The 25,830-nt window shown below is 44.2% G+C and overlaps 1 protein-coding gene across 5 annotated transcripts in view; it reads left to right on the forward strand.

The window, feature by feature from the left end:
• Window positions 1-25,830, forward strand: part of LOC133342838 (complement factor B-like) — an 86,513-nt gene that overhangs the window by 12,515 nt on the left and 48,168 nt on the right. For all 5 annotated transcript variants that reach the window (XR_009755186.1, XM_061552153.1, XM_061552154.1 and 2 more), the window contains 6 exons: window positions 784-957; window positions 3,579-3,656; window positions 4,256-4,365; window positions 7,989-8,127; window positions 9,397-9,537; window positions 24,659-24,724. Coding sequence is in view for 4 of the 5 variants with exons in the window: in XM_061552153.1 (XP_061408137.1) it covers window positions 784-957; window positions 3,579-3,656; window positions 4,256-4,365; window positions 7,989-8,127; window positions 9,397-9,537; window positions 24,659-24,724 (708 nt within the window). In the remaining variant the exon portion in view is untranslated. The remainder of the gene's footprint in view (window positions 1-783; window positions 958-3,578; window positions 3,657-4,255; window positions 4,366-7,988; window positions 8,128-9,396; window positions 9,538-24,658; window positions 24,725-25,830) is intronic.

Raw genomic sequence — 25,830 nt, forward strand, 5'->3', positions numbered from 1 at the left:
CCGCCTCCCCCCGCCCCCCATATGCCGCCCTCCGTCCCTCCCAGAGTACTGCACGTTGGCTGCTGCAGCGCGGCGGGCGGCGGCGACCCCTCGTTGTCCCTTTGTCTGGAAGGGCTCCCGCACTTTTGCCTACTTAATATGCCATCCTCGGTCCCATTTCGAGTGCTGCGCTGCGGCGGCTGTGGCCGGCGGGTGGCGACGACCACCCATTGGCCCTTTGTCTCTTGTGTCTTCTTGCTAAATGTTCCATCCTCCTTTCTCCCCTCCGAGTTGTACCTCATTGCAGTTGGCCCAGGGAACCTTTGCTTTCTGCGCCCATACAATTGTAAGCCAATTTAGGGGCACCGCAATGTAACCTGTTCTATGAGGGTCGTCCAATCTCCTAGCACTGGTGAAACCGTGGGACTTTCTCTCTAGGGGCCCTTCGTATTAAAACCCGATGTGCCAGGCAATCCCCTGCCAGGACATTGCGTGGGTGCGCTGCGTGTGGGTGTGTGATTAGTGCGGGGGCAAGGAGGGAATCGCGGAACTTGCAGAGTTGCTCCGCGGTCGTGGCACCACACTGGCATAGCACTGAAAACATGCGGAATTTGAATATTTTGAAGGTACTTTCAAGCAATGTTATAATCCTGTAAATGTGTGACATTAATCTGCTTCAGCATAAGGCTATGAGAAATTTTCCAAATGTGTGAGTCTCGTTCCAATTTGTGACAATGTATAGCTCTGATGTAATGGAACATAAATTTACGATGACAGTGTATTTTTTTTATTAATATTTTTCAGCGGCATTTTGTCATAACCCAGGTATTCCTTTTGGATCACGCAAGTCTGGTAAAGATTACAACTTAGAGGGTGTGGTGACCTACACATGTCCGGCAAATCTCATTCCTTCAGGAACTTTGAAAAGGGTATGTCTGTCAAACCACCAGTGGTCTGGGAAAGAACCGTCATGTGAAAGTAAGTGCACAGAACTATAAAATCCTGCGTATCATTGATAAGCATTTGATCTTTTGGAAGTACTCGAATATTTTGGGTCTCACAGGCCCTCCTGGGCTTGGGGGCCTTCGGGCTTAAATTGTAATGTATGAAGGCTAAGCAATACTATCATTGGCCCTTGCAGCATTCAAAGTAGCTTGAGCTCTCTGGGTTTTTTTATGTTTGTGCCCATTTGTCATTGCTTGTCGATGTCTTTCAACTCGACTTGATGTTGCTCTTCTGCTGTATTTCTTCATCGTTCCATGGATTGGCGCACTTCCTCCAACTGACCATGACTCTGCTCTTCCGTTTCATTACAATGTTGACTCTCTGTGGCTTGACAATCTCTTTGGAACCGAGCTTGACTCTGCAGTTTTGTTTCATTCCTTGGAAAGTGTTGCATGTGTAGTGACTCAGATCGGAGGCAGTAATAACTGGAGGCACTTCTTTTATTAAACAAGCACCTTCGGGATAATACACACCCTTTGTGGATGCACACTATTATTATTTAGTCGGTCTATTGTCGGCGGCACTACTTAGTTAGAACAGTTAGTAGGCTGTCTGACTAACAGCGCCCTGGGATGGTGAAGATGGAGACGACGACGAGGAGATGGTGACGACGAGGAGATGGTGACGACGAGGAGATGGTGACGACGAGGAGATGGTGACGACAATGATCTTTAACAGCATGACGGGGATCCCACTTCCAGCAACAGCCCCGAGGTCCCGCTCAGGGCCCCTCTTATACTCCCAGCGTGGCCTTGCTCCGCCCCGGCCACGCCCCCTTTCTAGAATCTACCAGCGGGTTCCCGGGGCTTCCCGATGGACCCCTTTTGTGACCTTTCCCCTAGATGTCCCCCTCTTGTATATATTGTGGCCTGCTGACGTGAGTACTGCCATACCCCGCAGTTCCCCTTTTCCGCCAGGAACCAGCGTTATGCCACTACACATGGAACAACGCATTTGTTGCAATCAGATTGATCGACGTTCAGCAGATTAATTGCTCACATGATCTGCTTTTGTCTGCCCATCTTTTTTCCATTGACGTATTTGTTCCAACCAGATTTGACGTTTAGATTGGCTCTCATTACTTATCTGTTACCACATTGCCAAGCTATATGCAGCCTTGCTTCATGTTCTCCTTCAGGTTAATTCGCCCGTGCCAAGGCTTTTGTTTGTTCTTCTGAGCTTTTATTCTTGTGTTTGGGCATTTGAAGGAGTGGCTAAGAGTATCTGTAAATGACAACCACCAATTCGATGTAACTGATTACAATTGTATCTAATACAGTTTCGAGTATAAAACTGAACTGAATATTGAGATTGTTAAGCTGAAAATTTCATTTGAAATCACAACCACTGTAAATGCCACTGGTTTGAAGTGTAGAAGCTGCCCGTTTTTATTTGTCCAAGCACGTAAAGTTTGAAGATCACCGTAAAACTCTAAAATATCCGTAAAATGCCAATATTGCTGGAAAATACCTAAATTGCTGGAATTGTATGTTAATTAAACTGAAAGAATACTACAGGCAGTCTCCGCGTTTACGACACAAAAACGTTCCTGAAGACGGGATAGAAACCCAATTTTACATCAAAAAGGCAATTTTTATTTATTTATTATTAACTATCCTTAATGCTATATGGTATAAAACTGTTTCATAGTGCTATAAATGGATAGGCCTAAAGTGCTGTGTTACAGTGCAGTACTGTACATTAATTGTTTACTGAAATTTACACAAATCAATTTATAAATGTGTAGTGTCAACGGAGTGGGAGACGAGGTTTTCAGGAGCACCTTCTTTAAAAAAACCTTCACAGGTTTACAGGTTAGCCCTCACTCTCTAGTCGTCTTGCCGAGCCTTAACACAACCCTGACCGTGTAACACCGATGGTGCCAGCCGAGACAGCCAACAACTATCCGGCCTGCAATATCACGTTCCCAATCTTACTCCTTAGAACAAGTTTAATTAAACATTTGGCTAGCTATTAGTCTCCCTGAAAATGTTCCACACAATACAGAAGCTCAACACTTCAGTGAGACACTATAAGTATGAATACCTAGTATACAATAAAATATATTAAATAATCAATGACGTATTGCACCTCACGGAGCCCTTAATTCGACATCCCCACCACCCAAACACACCTGCTCCCTCCACAAGAGTTAAGACTATTTAAGACTTCCTGTAAACCTCAACGTTTCCAGAAGGCCAAGTTCCAGATAATATTATCTCACTGCTTTCTTCTCAAGATGACAGGGCGAGAATGGGCATCTTTTGCCAGCACACCCTTATCTCCACTTTTCTGCCTGAACGACCCTGGTTTTGTCCCCTTGTCTAGCGATAGTAGGATAGGCAAATATTGGGAAACTTTCACCAATGTGTCAATTGACTGGCAAGGTTGGGCTATGTGTCCGCAAAGAAAATCAGAAAAGGCAACTGCTAGGAGAATATTTTGGAAAAAATTCAGATAAATATGAGATGTGAATTATGTCCTTACGATTTACAGAACATAGCCCTTGTAGCCACTGCTATCTTATTACTCTCATGGTGGTCTTGTCCATCTTTAGTGATGGTGAAGTGGGATTAATTTACGTCTGTTTGTAGGCAGATACAGCTTTGATACTGCAGAGGATATTGAGGAAGCTCTGAACAATACCATGCTTTCACTACTTCATCGCCAAGGTACTGTTCCTGAGTATAAACATGTATAGAGTTTTGTGAATCCACTGGTGAATGAGGACCTGTCTAAATTATGGTGGACATGGAGGTTGTGTAGTGTATGCTGGTCTGGATGAACACTAGTCAAAGTTGAATAGGGATTTATTCGCATTTATCACATGCCTCCTCACCTTCTGAATTAAAAGATTTTGAGAGCTGCTTTCAGAATCGAGTTACGTAATACACAGATGCCAATATCTCGGGAAATGAGATTATATATTTCATCGAAATAGTTGTTTTTTATGTAGGAAATCGTAATATCAGTCGGTACTGTAGATCAGTACTCTACAGTTAAGGCTCATGATTACGATATTGAAGAGGGGTTGTGATTACGTTTTATAACCAGGGAGTTGAATTTAACAAAAACTAGAACCATAAAATGGAATTAACCCAAGATTTAGCAAACCATAACTGAAAACTGAACCGATATAAAAAATATATTTATCTTTTCAATCTAAAGTTTATAAAACATTATGTTACTGTGAATAGCTCCTGGTACTTATCTTGTTATACTCTTCATGCCATCTCAGAGCTTTATGTGCAAATTATTGATTATTTTTCAGGTAACACTGAAGAAAAACTCAATGTTTATCTCCTGATTGATGCATCTCAAAGTGTGGGAAAAGACAATTTTCAACTTGGCGTGGGTTTCCTGATGAATCTAATTCTAAAGGTATCGAACTTTGTTTTTACCTAAAATTTTCGTGACTGCAGGAATTTATATTTTTGGTTCTTTTGGTAAAGTCACTCACTCTGAAGTCCTTATAAGCAGCTGTGTTGAGGTCGAAACGTCGTGGGTTTTTTGCTTTTAATTTAGATTTTTGTTTTCTATCTACGTGACTTTACCGAAAGAACCAAGAATATATTTTCGTTTACTTTCAGAACTGGCGTGATTATTGTGGGGGATCTGTAATTTGTCTGATTTTGTATGCACGTGTTTGTGACGGCTGTCATTCATGTTCATGTGGTGTATGCTCATGACCTGAGTTCATGCTGATGCTCATTTTGAGGACAGAAGAGAGGATGCTGCTGAACTTGGAGCTTCGTAATGAAGACATGGGGCCCAACTATCAGCCACACTAAAACAAAATAAATGTCTGAACACTTTTCCTCATCAAACACTCCCCTCGGCTCTCCCTGAATAGCGGGGTGGTTGTCGACAGAGTGCAGGAGTTTCTATACAGAGTTTAACGTGTGGTTGGACAGTTGGCGTCCACATGTATTCTCACACTTTGGATATTGGGTCGAAAAATATATAATTTTCACAAGCACTGCATTTACACCGACTTCACTTAGTCCTCCTCACCATTCTCTTTATTGTCTTTGTAATGAGTGGTCTCCGACACGGTAAGTAACTTCGGTTGTTTATTCAATCAAATCTCGGTACAGCCACGTGTCTCCGTCTCTTCCTTTTTGCGAACATCCACTCTTCGTGTGGCTACGCTGCCCCGCGCCACGTGGCGCTCACCCGCTTTCCAACGCACCGCTAGCTGACGGTGCGCTAGGGAGCGGCTGGGCAGCTGGAGTACGAGCCGCCATGTGGTTGATGGAGATGGCGGGGCAGCAGCGGCGGGCTCCTCTTCAGTCTTCAACACTGACCCCTTGCGTTCCTCTGTGTCCCGCTTATATCCCCCTACCCCGGGACTAAGTCCCGCCTCTGGCCACACCCCTCCTGGAACCTTCCAGAGGCTTCCCTGGTGGAACCCCACTATGGATAAGCATGGACTGTATAATTCATATGTATATGCCCCCCTGATAATCCAGGCGATGGTGCTCTCATTACATCTTGATACAGTCTGTCTCTGGATTAACTTGAACTCTATTCAGGGCTTATCTTCGACCTAAAACTTTCGTTATCTCCCATCATTTGAGAACTCTTCAGGACTTCTTTCCTATCTTCAGTGCAACATTTTTCTAAACTACAACATCAACTTAGATCATATTTCCCATCAAATGAAAACTCTATACTCTCTAATCAATGGAATGTGGTTCCGAATGCTGCAGCAATATTCCTGAGCAACCAACGAAATTCACTTTTATTAAAACGTTGATATTAATTTGAACCACTATATGGCAGTCTAGCACAAGGCAAGTTTAACTTAAAACATAGGTTCTCATAGTCAACACAATGAGATTCCTATTTGTGTTTGGGTTTGGCCACATGGTGGTATTTGCATGCCAGAATTCTTGTCGTCAACCCTCCACCACCCAATGAGATCGTCGCGTTGACACAAATATATTGTCCACACGTTGCCAACGCGTTGATCACATTCTGATCGACAAAGCTGCTCCTCACCGGTGGCTTGAGACGTTCCATGACTGAATTCAACATTGACACACGGCGACCTTTCACTCCAAGCGCTCTGAGCTTAACGTCTGCTTTGATAAAACGTCAGATGTTTATGAATGATTGAATGAGACATTCAAGCATTCATCACGTTGAACACTAATGACTGCAACTCTTCTCTAAATCTTATTCTCATATGAACGTTCAAAATTGGTGCTGGCAAACCCCTCAACCAGGACCGAAAATGAGATCATATCACCTCGATTCTCAGATTCCTCCAAGGCAGGCATGTCCAAAGTCCGGCCCGCGGGCCAATCACGGCCCGCGGGCAGATTTCATACGGCCCGCAGCTTCGGTCTTATAATGTGTTATTTATGGCTCGCCAGCTCTGTCAGAATAAATACATCATAAAACTCATGGAAATTTAAGGTATTCTATACAGTTTGTTCAATGTTATCTGACTGAATGAAAGGCAGAATTGCGTTTTTAGAGTTGTTCCCGTCTGCCTGAGTGGCTTATATTTGGTTACATTGTCATTTGAAAAATAAAGGTTATTGTGACAATGAAAATTGTTTTATAACAGTGTGTATTTCCACATAACTTTTGTGGTTAAAACAATGTCAAAAGGAACTATTGGCCCCCTTGCATCTTCACTTTATCAAATCTGGCCATCTTTGCAAAAAGTTTGGACACCCCTGCTCCAAGGGCTCTTAATCCAGCCCCAGATAAACTGCAGTGTTACTGCCCTCACATTTTCCAGATTCTCCATGGATTCAATCCTAACTACCTCACTCATCTTATTTACTTTACTCTTGTTTATGTGCTCTCAGCAACCTTGGCCTTCTGTAAAATATCTCCAAAAACTGGCACTTCCTGGGAGATTACTCCTCCTCCGTAGCTGTCCCCGAGTCTTGAACTTATTTTCTCTGGCCGTCTATACAGTTCATTGTAGCCACATACTACTTTCTATTTCCTTTATATTATTAACCATTCCATCTTTACAAATTAGAATTTCATATATGTGAAGTGATGCACTCAAGAGACACTAGGAGTAGGAGGCACTCTATTTATTATAGCCTTTACAGGGTACAAAGTGTAATTACACTTTCAGTCAGGACAGCTAACAGACTGCCTGACTGACAACGCCGAGAAGATGAAGACGGTGACGAAGACTCCAGCAGCACGATGGGATTCCACTACTAGCCACAGCCCCGAGCCTTCGCTCGGGGTCCCCTTTTATCCTCCTAGTGTGGCCTCGCTCCGCCCCGGCCATGCCCTTCTTCTAGAACCTACTCGTGGGTTCCCGGGCTTACCTCATGTGCCCCCTCTATCACCTTTCCCCTGCATCCCTCTTTCTGGCTTATCACGTGACCTGCTGACAGACAGGGCTGCTGTAACTGCAGACCCCCTTCTCTGCCAGCAACCCGTGCTATGCTACGTAGTGACCCTTTCCATGTCACTACATATGTAAGCACTCTACCTCCACACACTCCTCAGTTGTGAAGTTAATGCGTTTTTATGTTACGTTTTTGACATACAGTTGAAGGGAGAGTATTTATGAATTGGAATTAAGTTTCATTTGGTTTTTGTACATTTCTGGGCACCTTAATGGGACATGTGATGACCGCATACAGCAGTGCAGCAAGTGGGTTGTTGACTTGTCTGTGTTAGAATATTCGTGCTATCCCCTTGCAGTGGTACGTTTTCTTGAGGTGTTCTGGTTTCCTCTCAATCACTTAAAAAGTAATCAGCCAACTCAGTGTGCACAGACTGCTATAAAAATATTGCTGATGCTTCTATGATAATCATGTTATATTTACAGATGTATTTTGAGCATTTATTTGCATTTTACTTGACACATTTCCCATACTAACTGATTTTTTGGTAAACAGTGTATTATTCAGCATTAGGGCCCAAAATCTAAAAGCAGTAATAATATATACACCTATAAATGAAATTGCTAAATATTGTTTTTCATTGTGACTTAAAGGCACGTGTTTGTGTTATAGATGTCAAATTATGCGATACAAGCAAAATATGCCATTGTGGTATTTGCGTCTCAAGCAAAGACAAAACTTGCATTGACTGAAAAAGCAAATCAAGATCCAAAGGCTGTCATTAACATTCTGAAAGAGCTGAGCTACAGTGGTGAGTATCCATGCCCATATTGAAACATGTTGTGCAAGCCTTTATTAATTCAGCCAGCCAGAGTTTTGGCCAGTGCTTTACTCACAGTCAGAAGATCGCAAGTTGAAATCCAGTTCGAGTTGAAGGTAGCGACTCGGAGTTATCCGAGTGGTTCCCTTCAACTCGAACTGAATTTAAATTGAAAATTAGCACCATTCTGTGGCCCAGTCAATGTGACTATGCAATTATACATGTTGAGGGATTCCAATTTGCATTAGAATGACAACACTTGGAGCAATTCATGTTGCAGCAAAATAGAAGCTGAGCTTGTGAGAAATAGTTGCAGAAACACAATTATCTGACATTCCTGCATTATTCTCACCAATATTATTTAGCTCCCGATGTCCCTCTAGTGCTGGTGTTTACACACGAGCGAGCATATAAGGGGGAGCAAGGCCCGCGGTCGGCGCACTTGCTCGGGGACTAATCGATGGCCAGAGGTGGACGACATCGGAGCTGTCTGTTCAAGAAACAACTTGGTGGAAACCATCGGGGCTGAATATAGTAATCACGAGTGTGGCGGTTGTTACACTCGGAACTGTAAATACATTCAGTTAGAAATACATCTCTACTTCTACAAAAATGGATGCATCCATGCCTCCAAGGATCTTCTTGACAAATTGACATAATTCCGAATTGACGGGGCAGAATCGATGTTATGGATCATAATTCGCGATCCATAACATGCCCACTTTTACTTCATGTCAGCTTTTATCATATTACAGCGCAGCTCAAAATATTTCGCTATCGACCACTCAGAAACCGCATTAGAATCATCATGTTCTGCATTGTAACATGCGTGTTCTGCGTTGTACAAACAGCGTTCTCAAATGGAAGAATTGCAAGGACTTACTGTACACACATACACCACGTAATACAAAACCAATAACCGCCGTTTGCCAATAAATGGCAGCGTGTGTATGTGTTAACAGTCCACGATGACATTTCGCATAAAAAGTTGATACAAATGCATGTTTTATTCAGCAATACATCAGCAGCATAGCTCATGCCTTGGTAAGTGTTATTCTGCTTTAGAATATAGTCAGGTTACAGAATTAATTTATGTTTTGAAAAATACAATTTTTTACGTCTTTGAAAACGTATAAAAGTCAGTATCACAACGAATAAAGTAGATTTACACAAAATATACAAATCAAGACAGTTTAAAGAGATAATGAAGTGGTATTTAGTAAATTTGATAGAGTAAACGTATATTTCTATATTCTTCAGAATTTGAAGAAAGCCCTGGTACCAATACTGGAGAAGCACTTCTGCAAGTGGTGGCATTAATCAATTCATACAAACAACAACAACAACACCTTCCAATACCGTGGAATCAAAATAAACATATCTCATTTATTGTCACAGACGGTATGTTAAACATGCGATGGTGAGTTACATGATGAATCATTCCCATTTCCTGAATGTTTCTACTTTTATCATTTACATGTTTTGGTTGAAAATTCATCCTTGATACAATATACATTTCTCCACGATGGATTATTAAATAATTGTTCTTGCATTTTCCCGATATATAGGCAGTCCTCGACTTACCAACACCCGCACTTGCGAACCAGCTTCCATGAAATACTTTTTTTATTTAACATCGAATTAAAACGTTCATTCGTGTTTGCATACTGAACCGCGGAACTATTTGTTCAGCGGAGCGATCCACTGTGAAATGTTAGGGGCTGTCCATAAATGACATCACGCACCTGGGGGAGGGGGTTAGACATTTGTGACGATGTGTGACAGGGGGGGGGGGGAGAAATGTGACGTCACACCAAAATGCGCAACTTTAAATAAATATAGACAACACGTTCTACTTAATTAAATAGACCTTTAAAAAAATGTTTTTCCTACAACATCAGAGTGCAGCGCCACATTAAATATGCACTACAATGACAATAGTTTATAGCGATTTGAAGCATGTTTTCTTTTTGGGGGGGAGGCAAAGCTTTGTGACGTCATATTTGAAGGGGGGTCTGACTTTTTATGACGGCGTGTGACGAGGGGGGGGGGGGTTAAAAATCGTCCAAAATCGCGTGACGCCATTTATGGACGGACCCTTATGAGTTAGTCTTTCGCTGGGAGTGAGAGTGTATGTGTCTGCGCACGCGCACGTGTGTGTGAAAGTGAGTGGGGTGAAAGTGAGTGTGCGTACGTGTGCGTATATGCCTCCGTGTGTGTTTGTGAGGAGCGGTAGTGAAATGATGGCGCCCTATCAACCCGGTGACCCGAGTTCGATTCCCGCTCATTACTGACACCAGTAACTATTATTTAAATTGGTCCTGGGCCTCCCCGAGGTCGACTTAGCTCAAATGAGTACCTGGTGCGGTGAGTAAACATCGCTACTGGGGAGTCAAATATGGCCGGTTGTGGTCCGAGCCACCCACCCCCTCGTGTGCCGGCTTTTATAGGCGCTGCTTGCTAACACTACTTGCCCCAACAGTCTGTTAAGGGTACACGGGGGATCGTCGGTGTGTTTGTCTTTGTGTGCGTCTTTGTCTTTGTGTGCTTGCGCACGCGTGTCGTCGTGGGTGTGTGCACAATTGTGGGGACTCATTACACCCCTTCCAACAAGCAATCCAGCATCGGACGTAAAGGTAACTTATACAGGTTTTTGTTTCTATTTATGTTACTTTATTTTACTATAATATATATTACACTATTAAATGCACATTTTCAATATCTATTATTTATGAGTTTAACAATGTTTCCCTTTGTTGAACTGTAACACATACCGCATTTAAATACAGTACATTATTGTATACCGACTTACGAACCATTCGGCTTATGAATGGGTCTCAGGAACTGAACTCGTTCGTAAGTTGAGGACTGCCCGTATTCCACCTTGTTAGGTTTGGACATTTTATCAAACCTTAATACATGCTCTTTGTTTTTTTCGGTAAAGTCACGTAGGTAAAGAATAAAATAAAATAAATGAAACAACTAAATTAAATCATGAAGTTTCGGGCGCAACACAAGCTGCCACCATAGCGACATGCGACTTTTTGCTGCACATATTGTGGCCATGCTGTGTCCCTGCTTTTTTCACTCCAACACTCACACATTTCCACACATTGTTTCCACTTCTCTCTCTTTAACACATACGCTTTTGCGACCAATATCATCCATAATATAGGTTTTTTGGGTTAGATCGCGTAAATATAAATGTGTCGTTAAACCCGCCACCACCCGACACAGTCAATTAGTAAGGTTTGTCACATAAACAGAACATGCCAATTCACTACTCGTATAGCATACTGGTGTGTTGGAGAGCAAATTCACAACATTTACAATCTAAGTACGACGTTTCGCCAGTAATTACAACTAGCTTCATCAGGCGATAGCCAGATTTGTGGAGAAATCCTGTTTCGTTCCTTAAATAGAGGGATAGATGTGATTACGTCACTTGTGAGCCCTTCACGTGCGAAGGGGGGGGGGTTAATGATTGCATATAAATTACAATGGGTAACCATTGCTAGTGGGTTATTCATATGGTAATGTAGATTATGCCTGCAAATTATGCATACATATTCTTGTACCTCATGTCGTTTGTGTGCAATAAATAGTACATGTTATTGTCTGAGTACAGGTATAGTGATATTAAATGGATCACTACGGCGTGTAGCGCCAAGTGGCGTGAAACAGGTGCAAGAAGCTAACACACCATGCAGTACCATGCAGTGGGTCACTAGGGGCATGGTATTGGGTGCTAGCAGGAGTAGGGGATTGCAGCCTCCACCAGCGCTGCAGGGAATCATCACAGAGTACGCCACTGTAAGAGTGTGGTGGGGGGCGGTTGACTGGTAGGGGTTATCTGTGGACAAGTAATATGGGCCAAAGGTGAATGAGGTTTGCACGGGGGGGAGTAGCTGAGTACGTCTGGAGAGTTCTCGATAGAGGTGTAGTTGAAGGTGGAGCCAGAGAGGGAACAGGTGCGGTATAGCCTGGAACCGTTGGGAAGTTTCTATACGTAGGGCATGGCCGAGGGTGGAGCCAGGCCACGCCGAGAGGGATAAAAGAGACACCCTGATCACATATCTGCGATGTTTAGTGTTAAGAGTAACCCAAGAGCTACGTCTACATCTTCGTCCCTGTCTTCGACATCGTGGGCAGGCAGCACGTGGCTGCGCTGTCCCGATTATAGATTGTCCCGTAACAAGAGTGAGAAAAAGTGTGTTGTAGTCCTATGCACAACAAGAGTGAGAATATGTGTATTTAGACCCGTGTGTAATGGTATTGCCTCCTAAATAGTGTCTCAGAATGACTCACTAATTCTAGATTTGAAGCTTTCGTGACTGCAAGGATTCATATTCTTAGGTTTTTTTGGTAAAGTCACGTAGGTAAAAACATTAAAAAGTAAAATAAAATAAAAATGAGGACGTTTTGGAGGCAACACAAGCTTCCGTCTTCAGGTGGTACCGTCACAGCCACGACAGCTGTATGAAGTAAATGAGAGATTGCAGGAGCTACCACTCCGTTTATATAATGGTTGGAGAATGTGGTGGGGCAAGGGCCGCATACTTTTTATTAATATGGTACGGTGAGGCTTAAGACTAAGAATAGACTGCATAATAGAGGCTGAGCCTTTGTTATGGGGAGGTACGGTTTGTGACTCAACCTGTGACAGGGAGACAACCACTAAACATTGTAAAACTGTAATAGTTGTCTGTCAAATAAGATTGGCAAATAAGTGTAGTTAAATCTTTTTTGCATGGTTAATCACATCTTTCCAATGATTACTCAGTTTGTAACCGTCATCACGGTTAAAATCATGTCTGTGTTTGTATATTTGTATGGCTTCGTGTACAAACCTTTGATGGTAGCCAGGAGATTTGCAGAGAACCTTGGTCTCGGAAAAGACAATTTCATGAGAGCCCAGCGAGTTGTAGCAATGATCGGCAACAGCCGAAGAATCAGTTCTGCCGTGTTTCAGATCTGACTTGTGCTCGCGGACACGATCAGAAACATGACGTTTCGTTTCTCCAATGTAGCAATCACCACAAATGCAACTCAATTTGTAGACTCCAGGATACTGTAAGTCAGGAACGACATCCTTCACAAATGGAATCAAATCACGGATTTTATGCACTGTACTGAATCGGACTTGGATCTTATGTTTGTTTAGAATTTTGGAGATCTTTTTGGTCACGCCTGCTATGTATGGCAACGTGATAGTTTTGGTCGGAGTTTCATGTGGCTGTTTCTATATGGTGGGAGAAACAGCTTGGCGGATAGTGCGGTCAGAGTATCCGTTCATCCTGAGGGCCCGATGTACATGTCTTAATTCACCGGCCAGGTGGTGTTGGTCAGAAATGCCATGGGCTCTGTGGTATAGCGTTTTGATGAGAGAATTCTTTTGAGATGGGTGGTGGTGGGAATCCGGTTTCAAGTAGGAATCTGTGTGGGTGGCTTTCCTGTAGACAGAATGTCCCAAGGATCCGTCAGGCCTCCTCTCAAACAGAATATCCAAGAATGGTAGTTTACCGTCTTTCTCCACTTCCATGGTGAATCTGATGGATGGGTGTCTAGAATTGATGTGGTTCAAGAAGTGGTTCAATGCTGGGAGGCCATGTGGCCAGATGACGAAAGTGTCGTCCACATACCTCTTCCACAAGGAAGGACGCAGGGTGGATGTCTGGATGGCGTCTGATTCAAACTTTTCCATGAACATGTTGGCTATAACTGGTGACAAGGGGGAGCCCATAGGGGTACCCTCATTCTGTTTGTAGAAGGTGCCATTCCAGGTAAAATAAGTGTTGGTGAGGCAATGCCTAACCAGCGCAGGTACATCAGAATTCAATCCATGTTGGACTAAGTCCTCAATTATTGTTAGGGTGTGTCCGGTACTGGGACTTTGGTGAACAAAGATACTACATCAAGGCTGACGAAGATGTCATCAGGAGATAGTACCATGTCCTTAACCATAGAGACTAATTGGGTTGAGTTGAGTACTGCCGAAGAGGTCTTGCCTGTGAAGGGGAGCAGAGTATCTGATATAAAACGGGCTAGTTTGTACGTAGGAGAGTTTATCATCGACACAATGGGTCGTAGCGGGGTGCCTTCTTCCCAAAATCCATAAAGAAGGCACCCCGCTACGACCCATAAGATCCAAGTCCGATTCAGTACAGTGCATAAAATCCGTGATTTGATTCCATCTGTGAAGGATGTCGTTCCTGACTTACAGTATCCTGGAGTCTACAAATTGAGTTGCATTTGTGGTGATTGCTACATTGGAGAAACGAAACGTCATGTTTCTGATCGTGTCCGCGAGCACAAGTCAGATCTGAAACACGGCAGAACTGATTCTTCGGCCGTTGCCGATCATTGCTACAACTCGGTGGGCTCTCATGAAATTGTCTTTTCCGAGACCAAGGTTCTCTGCAAACCTCCTGGCTACCATCAAAGGTTTGTACATGAAGCCATACAAATATACAAACACAGACATAATTTCAACCGTGATGACGGTTACAGACTGAGTAATCATTGGAAAGATGTGATTAACCATGCAAAAAAGATTTAACTAAACTTATTTGCTAATCTTATTTGACAGACAACTATTACAGTTTTACCATGTTTAGTGGTTGTCTCCCTGTCACAGGTTGAGTCACAAACCGTACCTCTCCATAACAAAGGCTCAGCCTTTGTTATGCAGTCTATTCTTAGTCTTAAGCCTCACCTTACCATATAAATAAAAAGTATGCGGCCCTTGCCTCACCACCTTCTCCAACCATTATATAACGGAGTGGTAACTCCTGCAATCTCTCATTTACTTGATACAGCTGTCGTGGCTGTGACGATACCACCTGAAGACGGAAGCTTGTGTTGCCTCCGAAACGTCGTGATTTTTTACTTTATTTTATTTTACTTTTTAATGTTTTTACCTACGTGACTTTACCGAAAAAACCTAAGAATATTTGAGAATTGTTTTTTTACCCTTTTATCTGGCAACAAAACTGACACCCTTTTTTTACAAGGAGTCATGGTTGCATAGACCGCAATACCTGCAGTAGGAATGCAAACAAAAAACATAACTCTGATATTGTTCGATTTAAAGCTTTCGTGACTGCAGGGATTCATCTTCTTGCTTCTTTCGGTAAAGTCACGTAGAAGGGAAATAATAAAATAATAAAAATAAAACATAATAAAATAATTCTCACAGATAGTGAGAATTATTGTATTAAGTTTTATTTTTATTCTTTTATTATTTCCCTTCTACATGACTTTACCGAAAGAACCAAGAAGATAACTCTGATAATGTATGCACTGTCCTTGAAATTGATTGGTCCACACCCGAGACAGCTTTCTTTAGAGCCTAGTCTCACATGGTGTTGGACCAGTCTATGCAAACATGACTCCTTGTAAAAAAAAGGTGTCAGTTTTGTTGCCAGATAAAAGGGTAAAAAAACAATTATCATATTTTGCTACTGGCAAATGAGGTTCCAATGGTGAATGTATTATTTGATTAGAAGCTTTCGTGAATGCAGGAATTACTCTTTGGTTCTTTCTGTAAAGTCACGTAGAAAGAAAATAAATTAAATATTAGAATACGATGTTTCGATTTTAAGACAAGCAGTCATCAGGTAGAACTCAATTTGAGAGAGAGACAAAACACAGACACGGAGACACGCAGAGACCCAATGACTCTGTGTCGTGGCCTTAAATAGAGAGAGTGGGGTGGGGGGCAGGGAGAGAGGTGGGTCTGCTGGAGCAGAGAAATTAGCATGTCAATGAGAGAGCTGTGTGGAACTCCACCCTGTGGCGGCCGGGGGAGAGAAAGAGCGAATGGACCTATGAGAGCCTGGTCATTTTTAGAGAGAGAAATAGGCAGTTTGAGAAAACAAACTTAACATACAGTTAATGCATAGCCTGGTTGATTATATTCTCCAAAGATGTCTAAATTAGAGCTGTGTGGAAAACCACTCCGAAGCGGCCGGCGGAGAGAAATTAGCATGTCAATGAGAGAGCTGTGTGGACATCCACCCCGCGGCGGCATGGGGAGAGAAAGATCCAGCAAAACTGATAAATTTTTAGAGAGAGTTGTGTGGAAATCCACCCCGAAGCGGCCGGGGGAGAGAAAGAGCGAATGGACCTATGAGAGCCTGGTATTTTTTTAGAGAGAGAAATAGGCAGGTTGAGAAAACAAACTAAGCAAATTTGGGAAATGTAATGCAATGCAACATAATCAGCAAGGCTATGCGTTAACTGTGTTAGCCAACTCTGCGTTGCATTGCATTCCATATGCATTACATATTTCTCACTCCCTACATCTCCAGACCTCTCCACATGATGATGCGCTCATTATACATTATACAGTTTTGCTGATCTGTGCCTAACACCTGACACTCTGTACGCTGTGTGTAGCGTTGGGTAGGCTTACGTGGATTTTCATGCAATTTATTTTTAAAAAAATTAGTTTTCATGAAAGGCTTATTAAAATTGTCACTAATTATTTGTTTGTCACAAGAAAAATAATTTTCTCCAAAATTATACCAGCGCCAAGTGTGCCCCTGTTTTTGGATTGTATCTTTTCGTCTTACACATCGTTACAGACCCACTGAAGGATTGTAACCTTATCATGTTGGTGGGTTTTTGTGTTCAAAGCTATGTCGCCTGTAGTCTTGTACTCCTGGTAAGGTCTCCCTTGGCGAACAAGTCTGGGAGGAGGTTCCATACAAATAACGGTCCAAGAAAAGCCCCTCGTGAATGGTTAAATACAAAAATCAAAGAACTTTGTCCAGACCAGGCCTGGGGGTAGTGTTCTCTGGCAAGTGACCCACGTAACCTGGTTGGGCCCAGCCCGAAATGGATACGTGGTGCCGTGCTGTGGGCCCACCATCTGTTGGATGAAGGGTGAGGGGTGGGTGTGATGCCAGTATGGCAGGGAGAGGGATGGTTTCAGACAAACTGGACCTTGGTGATGGACACTAGCTATTGGGCCGTGGAATGTCATGTCACTGGCAGGGGGAGGACTCAGAGCTGGTGGAGGAGGTGGAAAGGTACCCATTATATCTCGTCAGTCTCACCTCCACACACAGCATTGGCACTGGAATGAAACTTCTCGATTGGGGGTGGTCTCCTATTCCCGAGTAAACCCTGGTGAGAGGCCCCGGGCGGTTGTGGGGATACTCACAAGCCCCCGGCTGAGTGCTGTTCAGTTGGAGTTTGTCCCAGTGGATGAGAGGGTCACCTCAATGAGACTTGCAAAAAAATCTGCAGATTACCTGCTGGATCTCGTCTCTGTTTCAAAGAACAAATTTGACCTAAGGTCTACACTCATTTACCAGCTTAATATTCCCTATTGCCGTACATATACTGGAGGAAGGGCCTTTGCTATTGATGCCCCCAGGGTCTGGAATGCTGTTGCAAATAAATTGAAACTTGAGTCACTACCTATGAGATCTTCACTCAAAACTGCTTTAGAGGAGTTGTACACCCCTAGCTGCCAGTGCTATTCAGTGACCTAAAATAAAATGTTTCGCTCCGGATGATCGCTACAAAGTATGACCTGTGTTTTGATTTAGTGTGCTGATCTTAAAGGTGCATTGAAAAATTACAATACTCCGATTGATGCTCCTGCTGTTGTGGAGTGACTCATGCAGCCAGCTATGGCTGCAGGGTTTTGGTAGTACATGTTGTTTATGCCATTTATTGTGAAAATTCCGTCAGTTCCTATGATTGCTTTTTCATTGCCTTCATGGCTTTATTTTGGTGATTTCGAAAAGTGTATTGGTTTAGCCATGTTTGTGTTGTTGTAGTACAGAGTTAGACTGATGGCCTTAATCTAAGTTGTCTTGTGGTTGTTGTTGTTGTTTGACTTGCATCCCACTGGGATTTTTGCACACAGCGTTGGTGTACGGTGTTTTTTCTGCAATATTTTTGCTGTCTTTTCTTGGATTTTCTGTTTGCACTTAGTCACATATTCACTTTAAGATGTTTTTTGTTCCTGTTTTTGTTTTTTGTTTGTTGCGGTTGCACCCGATTCAAGAGCTGAATGGCTCACAGGGCTATACCTAATAAATGAACTTGAACTTGAACTTCGGGTCTCAGAAAAGAAAACTCTGACTATTATCTGTACTTATGCACAAAACAGCAGTTCAGTATTCAGCCTTCTTGTTGATGGTGGGTGCAGGACTCGAAAGAGTGCCGCCTACCGACTCCATAGTCTTACTCGTTCACGTGGGGAATTATGGAGATACCTGGAGAGGTGTGATGGGGAGGAATGCCCCCCCTGATCTGAACCCGAATGGTGAGATGTTATTTAAATTCTGCGCTAGTCACAGAATATTAATAACAAACACTATGTTCGAACATAAGGATGCTCGTAAGTGTACTTTGGTACCAGAGCACCGAGGGCCAAGGGTCAATGATTGACTTTATTGTTGTATCATCGGACCTAAGGCCGTATGTTCTGGACACTTGGGTGAAGAGAGGGCCAGAGCGGTCATCTGATCACCACCTGGTGATAAGTTGAGGCACTGACCAGATAAACGTAAAAACATCTGGCGGAAGACCTAGTGCAGAAAAAATTCAACTTCCACCTCCGGGAAAACTTCTCCTGCACTTTAGGGGAGATTATGGACATTGAGTCCGAGTGGAAGATATTTAGGACCTCGATTGTGCATGCAGCTGCGTAAATATGTGGCCTGAAGGCAATTGGTGCCTCTCATGGCAGCAAGCCTAGGACCCACTGGTGGACACCGGTGGTGAGGGAAGCTGTCAAGGGGAAGAAGGAGGCTTTCCAAGCTATGCTGGGAAAACGGTCTCCCGACTCGATTGGAAAGTACTGGCTTGCCAAGAGGGCAGCAGCTGCAGCAGTTGCAGAAGCGACAGCCCGGGCATAGGAGGAGTTTGGAGAGGCCATGCAGGGGGATTACGGGCAGCCTCAAAGATGTTCTGGCAAACTATCCGATGCCTGAGGAGGGATTGATGGGACGTGGCCTAGGCTGTTTCCAGTAAGGGTAGCATAGCATTGGTGGAAATGCCTTCCTTTCAGGAGGCAGCCCTGGTAACAGCTGGGGGAGTCAGATCCATCACGATTGCTGAAGTTGTTGCGGTGGTCGAGGCCCTTCATAGTGGCAACGCTGCTGGGGTGGATGAGATTTGCCCAGAGTTCATAGCGCTGGACAGTGTAGGAGTGTCGTAGTTAACACACCTTCAATTGTCAATGGAAGGTGGGTACAGTACATCTGGACTGGCAAACTGAGGTCGTGGTTCCCATTTAAAAAAGGGGACCAGAGGGTGTGCTCCAACTACAGACGAATCACACACTTCAGCGTCCCAGGTAAAGCCTATTCCAGTGCTGGAGAAGAGACTTTGCCTGGTGGTTGAGCCTCAGATTCAGGAGGAACAATGCGGTTTTCGTCATGGTTGTGGAACAATGGACCAGCTCTTTTCCCTCTCACAGATATGTGAGGGGTCATGGGAGTCTGCTTCTCCAGTCTACCTCTGCATTGTAGATTTCGAGAAAGCATATGATCATGTTCCCAGCATTGTCTTGTGGGAGGTACTGCAGGAGTATGATGTACCGGTGACGCTTTTGTGAGCTATCCGGTCCCTCTAAAGCTGTGTCCGTATTCTTGCTCTCCACTTTTGTTTGTGATTTTCATGGACAGGATATCAAGGCGCAGCTGAGGAATAGAGAGTATCCAGTACAGGGGCATGAAGGTGGCGTCGCTGCTTTTGCAGATGACGTCCTCTTTGCCTTGTCAGTCTGTGATGTCCAGCGTGCACTTGAATGGTTTGATGCCGAGTGTGAAGCGGCTGGGATGAGGATCAGCACCTCCAAATGTAAGGTCTTGGTTCATTCCCGTGAGATGGTGGATTGTTTTGTCCAGGTGAGGAGGGAAGAGCTGCCTTTAGTAGAGGAGTTTAAGTACCTCGGGGTCTCTTTTGCGAGTGATGGTAAGTGGGAACGGGAGATCGACTGGCGGATCAGTGCAGTGTCATCAATGTTGCGGGAACTGTTCTGTTCCATGGTAGTGAAGCAGGAGCTGAGTTCTCGAACAAAACTCTCGGTTTACAGGTAGACTACATTTCCACCCTCATCTATAGTCATGAGCTTTGGGAACTGACCGAAAGGATGAGATCACGGGTACAAGGGGCCGAAATTAGGTTTTTCCGCAGAGCTGCTGGGCTCACCATCCGTGATCGGGTGAGGAGCTCGGTAAACTGGAAAGCCTCAAAGTCAAGCTGCTGCTGCTCTAGATTGAGAGAAGCCAGTTGACGTGGTTTGTCGGATTATGACATTTTTATAAAAAATAATAAAAATTAATAACATTTGAAAAAATGCGTAATGCGCGGAAATTATGCTAATGTTTGTAATTATATGCATAAATTATGATAATCATGGGGATACTCGTATTAATTTATGCGAATGATTGCGATTATGTTAATGTCCGCAGTTATGATAATTAGGCTTAGCCTATCAATCAGGATAAAACGATTATCTTTGATTAAACATTTATTGATTATCTTAGTGTGTTTATGTTATGTTAGGTCTCCAAATTCATATCTCAACGCAGGATACAGTTCTTATAAATAATAGTTTTGCATGGACTTGGAAAGAAACACTCAACCACTTTGTGTTAAGAAATTAAAATTCTAAACAAACATATGACACTCTAATATGCAAAGGCGAAAGCATACGTCAATAGAATCATCGGCAAGATTATGCAATTAACGAAAATAAATGACTAAAACACTTCTTGTTCATGTAACTCGATGGGCAGCAACTGCTTTTCACGATCAGTTGATATTGAACGCACCACCTTGAAATGGCAACCCTTTTCGAAACACAAAGATAACTTTTTGAAATAGTCTTATTCGTGTGCGTATTGTGTGTGCGTTGTATTGTTCCCTTGATAATTATTGTTTTAAGCAGAGGCAGGGCGCTGTGTCGGAGCTTGTGGGGTGGGGGAGGGGTATACAACCAGCTCTTCAGAGGTTCCCTCTCGCTTGGGCGTGGCCGCAGCGAGCCCGTCGTCGGCTTTCTCTCTGCGCAGCTAGATTGAGCAGCGTTGGCACGATGTCCTCGAAGAGGCTCGGTTGCTTGGCGCTTGATGGCGCCAACACAGGAGATGTGTGGCCTGAGATCTGATTTATTTTCCTCGCACTGATAGTGAAATTTGTGAAAATGAGTGAACACGACCTCTCCCCGTCCGATCAATAATAAATAGTGTAACTTTTTTAAAATTTACATAAATTCAGAATTCAGTAAGTTATTGTACCTGAGCGCAAATCCATTTTGGTAAAATGAACTTTTGATTGAAACATTTCGTTTACTTTCTTCCTGATAGAAAGGTAACTCAAACAGCTCTTATAATGCTACGATAAAGGTGACTTACAATTGCAATTTTTTTCCAGGTTTGCAATAAATTACTCTCAGAAAGAGTACATTACATTCGGCACATCACATACGTAATTTAGATTCCATTCAGATGAATGCAGAATAGTCTGCAGATGAAATAAGACGTCGATTAAACACAGAGATGGCACAATCGACATAGTCAAGAAACACTGGATTGCTTACGACGTGAATATACCCGTCATATGATGGCCAATTACACGAGTTAATGCTGTTCACGTGGAGCAGATGTGTGGACTGAGATCTGTGAGATGTATGACTGAGGGAAGCAGAGAGAGGCTCAGCAGAGATGTATTGAGAGAGGAGCAAACATGGCACGATAGGGGTATGGAGTGAAAAATAAGCTTTGAAGAGATAAGTATAGAGCATTGGATAGGTGGTGAGAGGGAAATAGAAGAGAAGGAACACATTCCTGCAGAGGGAGCTGGTAGGAACTTTGGGTTGCTCGGTCAATGGCCAGGATCAATGGCGGCGTGCTGTATTCCGCAAATATGGCCGACTGTGAGGGCGGGCACAAGCCGGCGTGAGTAGGTTAAACGTTGAGTTTTATAAGGGCACTACGGGATGACCAGCCCCTCCCCACCCAACCCCTCCCACCCCCCACCCAGCCCCTCCCCACCCAGCCCCTCCCCACCCAGCTCCTCCCCACCCTCCCCTCTCCACCCAGCCCCACCCCTCCCATTTTTGGATGCACGACGGACAGACGGACACAATAATCCCCTATGGGCTGGTGTAACCAGGAGGTTCCTACCAGTATAAACTGGCAGCATGAATGACATGGCAGGCTCATGCTACAACATTTTGGAAAGTTTCAACAACTGACATCTCCGATGTTTATTATCCATTCTATCTCTTAGGCATCTATATCTATATATATAAAATCGCGAATCTGTCTGTCTGTCTGTGTGTGTGTATGTGTGTCGCCGGACCATACGCACTTTCATTGGACGGCGGTTGCCCCTGGCAACGGCTAGCGACGCCTTCGCCGCTTTCATTGGACGGCGGTTGCCCCTGGCAACGGGTAGCGATGCCTTCGCCGTGGGCTGCAGTTTCATTGGACGGCGGTTGCCCCTGCCAACGGGTAGCCACGCCTTCGCCGCTTTCATTGGACGGCGGTTGCCCCTGGCAACGGGTAGCGACGCCTTAGGCGCGGGGTGGACGCCATTTTTAATTCCCCTTAAAAATAGGCGCACGCATTAACACGCGACTCTGACGTAAATTCATCAAAGTTTCACGTCCTCTTCACTCCCCCCCCACCACAATGTGTGCAATTACTATTATAGGGTCGGTAGATTATAAAATTATAGCGATTAGACTGTATTATTGTAGCGCGGGGGGGGGGGGGGACGGCACCCGTACCCAGCGTCAGCCGGGTGGCAAAATCAGGTGAGGCCGGAGGCTCTGCACGGTGCTAGGCCTCGACACCCACCACGCGACTCTGAGGTAAATTCATCAAAGTTTCACGTCCTCTTCACTCCCCCGCCACCCCAATGTGTGCAATTACTATTATAGGGTCGGTAGATTATAAAATTATAGCGATTAGACTGTATTATTGTAGCGCGGGGGGGGGGGGGACGGCACCCGTACCCAGCGTCAGCCGGGTGGCAAAATCAGGTGAGGCCGGAGGCTCTGCACGGTGCTAGGCCTCGACACCCACCACGCGACTCTGAGGTAAATTCATCAAAGTTTCACGTCCTCTTCACTCCCCCGCCACCCCAATGTGTGCAATTACTATTATAGGCTCGGTAAATCATTAAATTATAGCGATTACACAGTATTATTGTATCGCGGGGGATCAGCGCGCCTCACTAAAACCCTACAACGGATCAGCGCGCATCACTAAAACCCTACAACGGATCGGCACGCCTCACTAAAACCCTACAACGGATCGGCGCGCCTCACTAAAACCCTACAACAGATCGGCACGCCTCACACAAACCCTACAGATCGGCGCGCCTCACTAAAACCCTACAGCGGATCGGCAAGCCTCACACAAATCCTACAACGGAAGCGTAACGCATTGTAGTGTCGTGGTTAGCACGCCGCGCTACGAACCCAGTGACCCGAGTTCCATTCCCGCTCACGGCCACCACCGGTGACGATTATTTTAACTGGTCCTGGGCCTCCCCTAGGTCGACTCAGCCTCAAAACGAGTAACTGCTGTGGCGTATGAACATCGCCACTGGGGAGAAAAAGGCGGCCTGGCGTCGTGGATCCAAGACCCGGGCGAAGCCGGGTAGTACAGCTAGGAAGGGAGAGCGGTGAGGGAGGGAGAGCGGTGAGGGAGGGAGAGCGGTGAGGGAGGGAGAGCGGTGAGGGAGGGAGAGCGGTGAGGGAGGGAGAGCGGTGAGGGAGGGAGAGCGGTGAGGGAGGGAGAGCGGTGAGGGAGGGAGAGCGGTGAGGGAGGTAGAGCGGTGAGGGAGGGAGAGCGGTGAGGGAGGGAGAGCGGTGAGGGAGGGAGAGCGGTGAGGGAGGGAGAGCGGTGAGGGAGGGAGAGCGGTGAGGGAGGGAGAGTGGTGAGGGAGGGAGAGCGGTGAGGGGGGGAGAGCGGTGAGGGGGGGAGAGCGGTGAGGGAGGGACTCAGCCTCAAAACGAGTAACTGGTGTGGCGTATTAACATCGCCACTGGGGAGACAAAGGCGGCCGGGCGTGGTGGATACAAGTCCCGGGCGAAGCCGGGTAGTACAGCTAGTTTATATACAAAGGATAAGTGCCAATTACCCAAAACGTCGTCTATTATATAAGTGTTATTGACTGTGTGAAGATTTTTGTTTGTTAATTATGAGGTTGTGTGACATTGGGGGCTGATACCAAGCGAGAGATTCGAGCTGGTAATATTGAAGTCACGGTTTCGAATCTGGCTATACCAACATTTCCTATTGTGCCATTGTCCGTTGCGTTGTTTGTTTTTGTTTTCCATGGAATTTACAGAAGTTTACTTCAAATGCGTTTTACTCCCTGCCATCCAGAAAGCAAAAAAATATTTAGCCAATAACATGAAGATGTATATACATATAAAATGCTCAATACATTAGTGCGTAATAATTGTCAGTTATGCAATAATAGTCACCCAATGTATGTAGTTTTGATGCTTTAAAAAATGTCACGTTGTACTTTTAAGGCCGCTCCAATATGGGACCACCTCCCAAGATTGTTATGAATGAGAAGTTTGCGGACATTCCCATGGGTAAGAGATTGTAGATGACATGAACCACATCTCTGGCAAGCAGGTAGAGTATCGGTAACAATAATGAGTCTTGATCATTGTGCGCTGGCATAATGACCTAACAATGGGGAAACAAATGCCATCTATACATTTTATTTTAATGCTTTCACTAATTTAATATGATTGAAACTATAAAATAACAAATGTAACAAAATAATGTTATATTATCCAAATTAAATATAAGTATATACCAGGGGCGGTTTCTTCATTAGGGCGATTGGGCGACGCACCACCAATGTCATTGAACCACAGAGTCACGCTAGCCGTCACTGTCAGCCTCTGGATATAGTCCAATCAGCGTCATGCTACGTTCTGTGGAGTACCGCCTCTTTTTGGGCGATTTCACTCCGGCTGAGAATCGCCCCGAGTGGCCCCATAGACTTACATTGAAAGATGTTTTTTTTCGAACGGCGGGCGCTCCAATGCATTCTCTATGGCTTCCGGGAGGGCATGCACTAACGTGCTTACGTCATCATACGTGCTAACGTCATCATACGTAAGCACGTTTCATCCAACAATATAATTTATCGCCACCTAGTGGAATCTTTAATAAAATAAACTTGAGTGGTTTTTTTAATAGTGAATATAGAAACAAACAAGATGTATTGTAAGAGTCACTTTATTTTTCATTAATATTAAAGAAGTGAAGTTGCCTTTACATGCCTAAGCTGTTAATTTATCCATTGCATGGGTGGACCTTATCCTTATCAATCATCCAGACATTTGCCCCCCCTGAGAGATTTTGCAGGAGCCGCCACTGGTATATACAATAATATCGTTAGACGTAAAACACTTATGTCACTATATATACAGAAAGAATAAATTGCACTGTCACTAAACGATATGTTTTTTTTTACTTATAATGCGTAGTAGGTTTATGCAGCCAATGTTCTGATTCATGATTGATTCTTCGGTTGGGTCACAATGATCTGGCCAATTTTCTGTGATAAGGCCTCATACCACCCGTCATAGCCAAAATAAATTGTCATGTGGAAAAGTAATAATAGGGTTTTTCACCTTTTTTCTGGCAACAAAACTGAAACCTTTTTACAATGATTCATGTCTGC

The sequence above is a fragment of the Lethenteron reissneri genome, chromosome 16 (assembly GCF_015708825.2).
Source record: "Lethenteron reissneri isolate LAM-NWPU_2019-01 chromosome 16, ASM1570882v1, whole genome shotgun sequence".
Lineage (NCBI taxonomy): Eukaryota > Metazoa > Chordata > Hyperoartia > Petromyzontiformes > Petromyzontidae > Lethenteron > Lethenteron reissneri.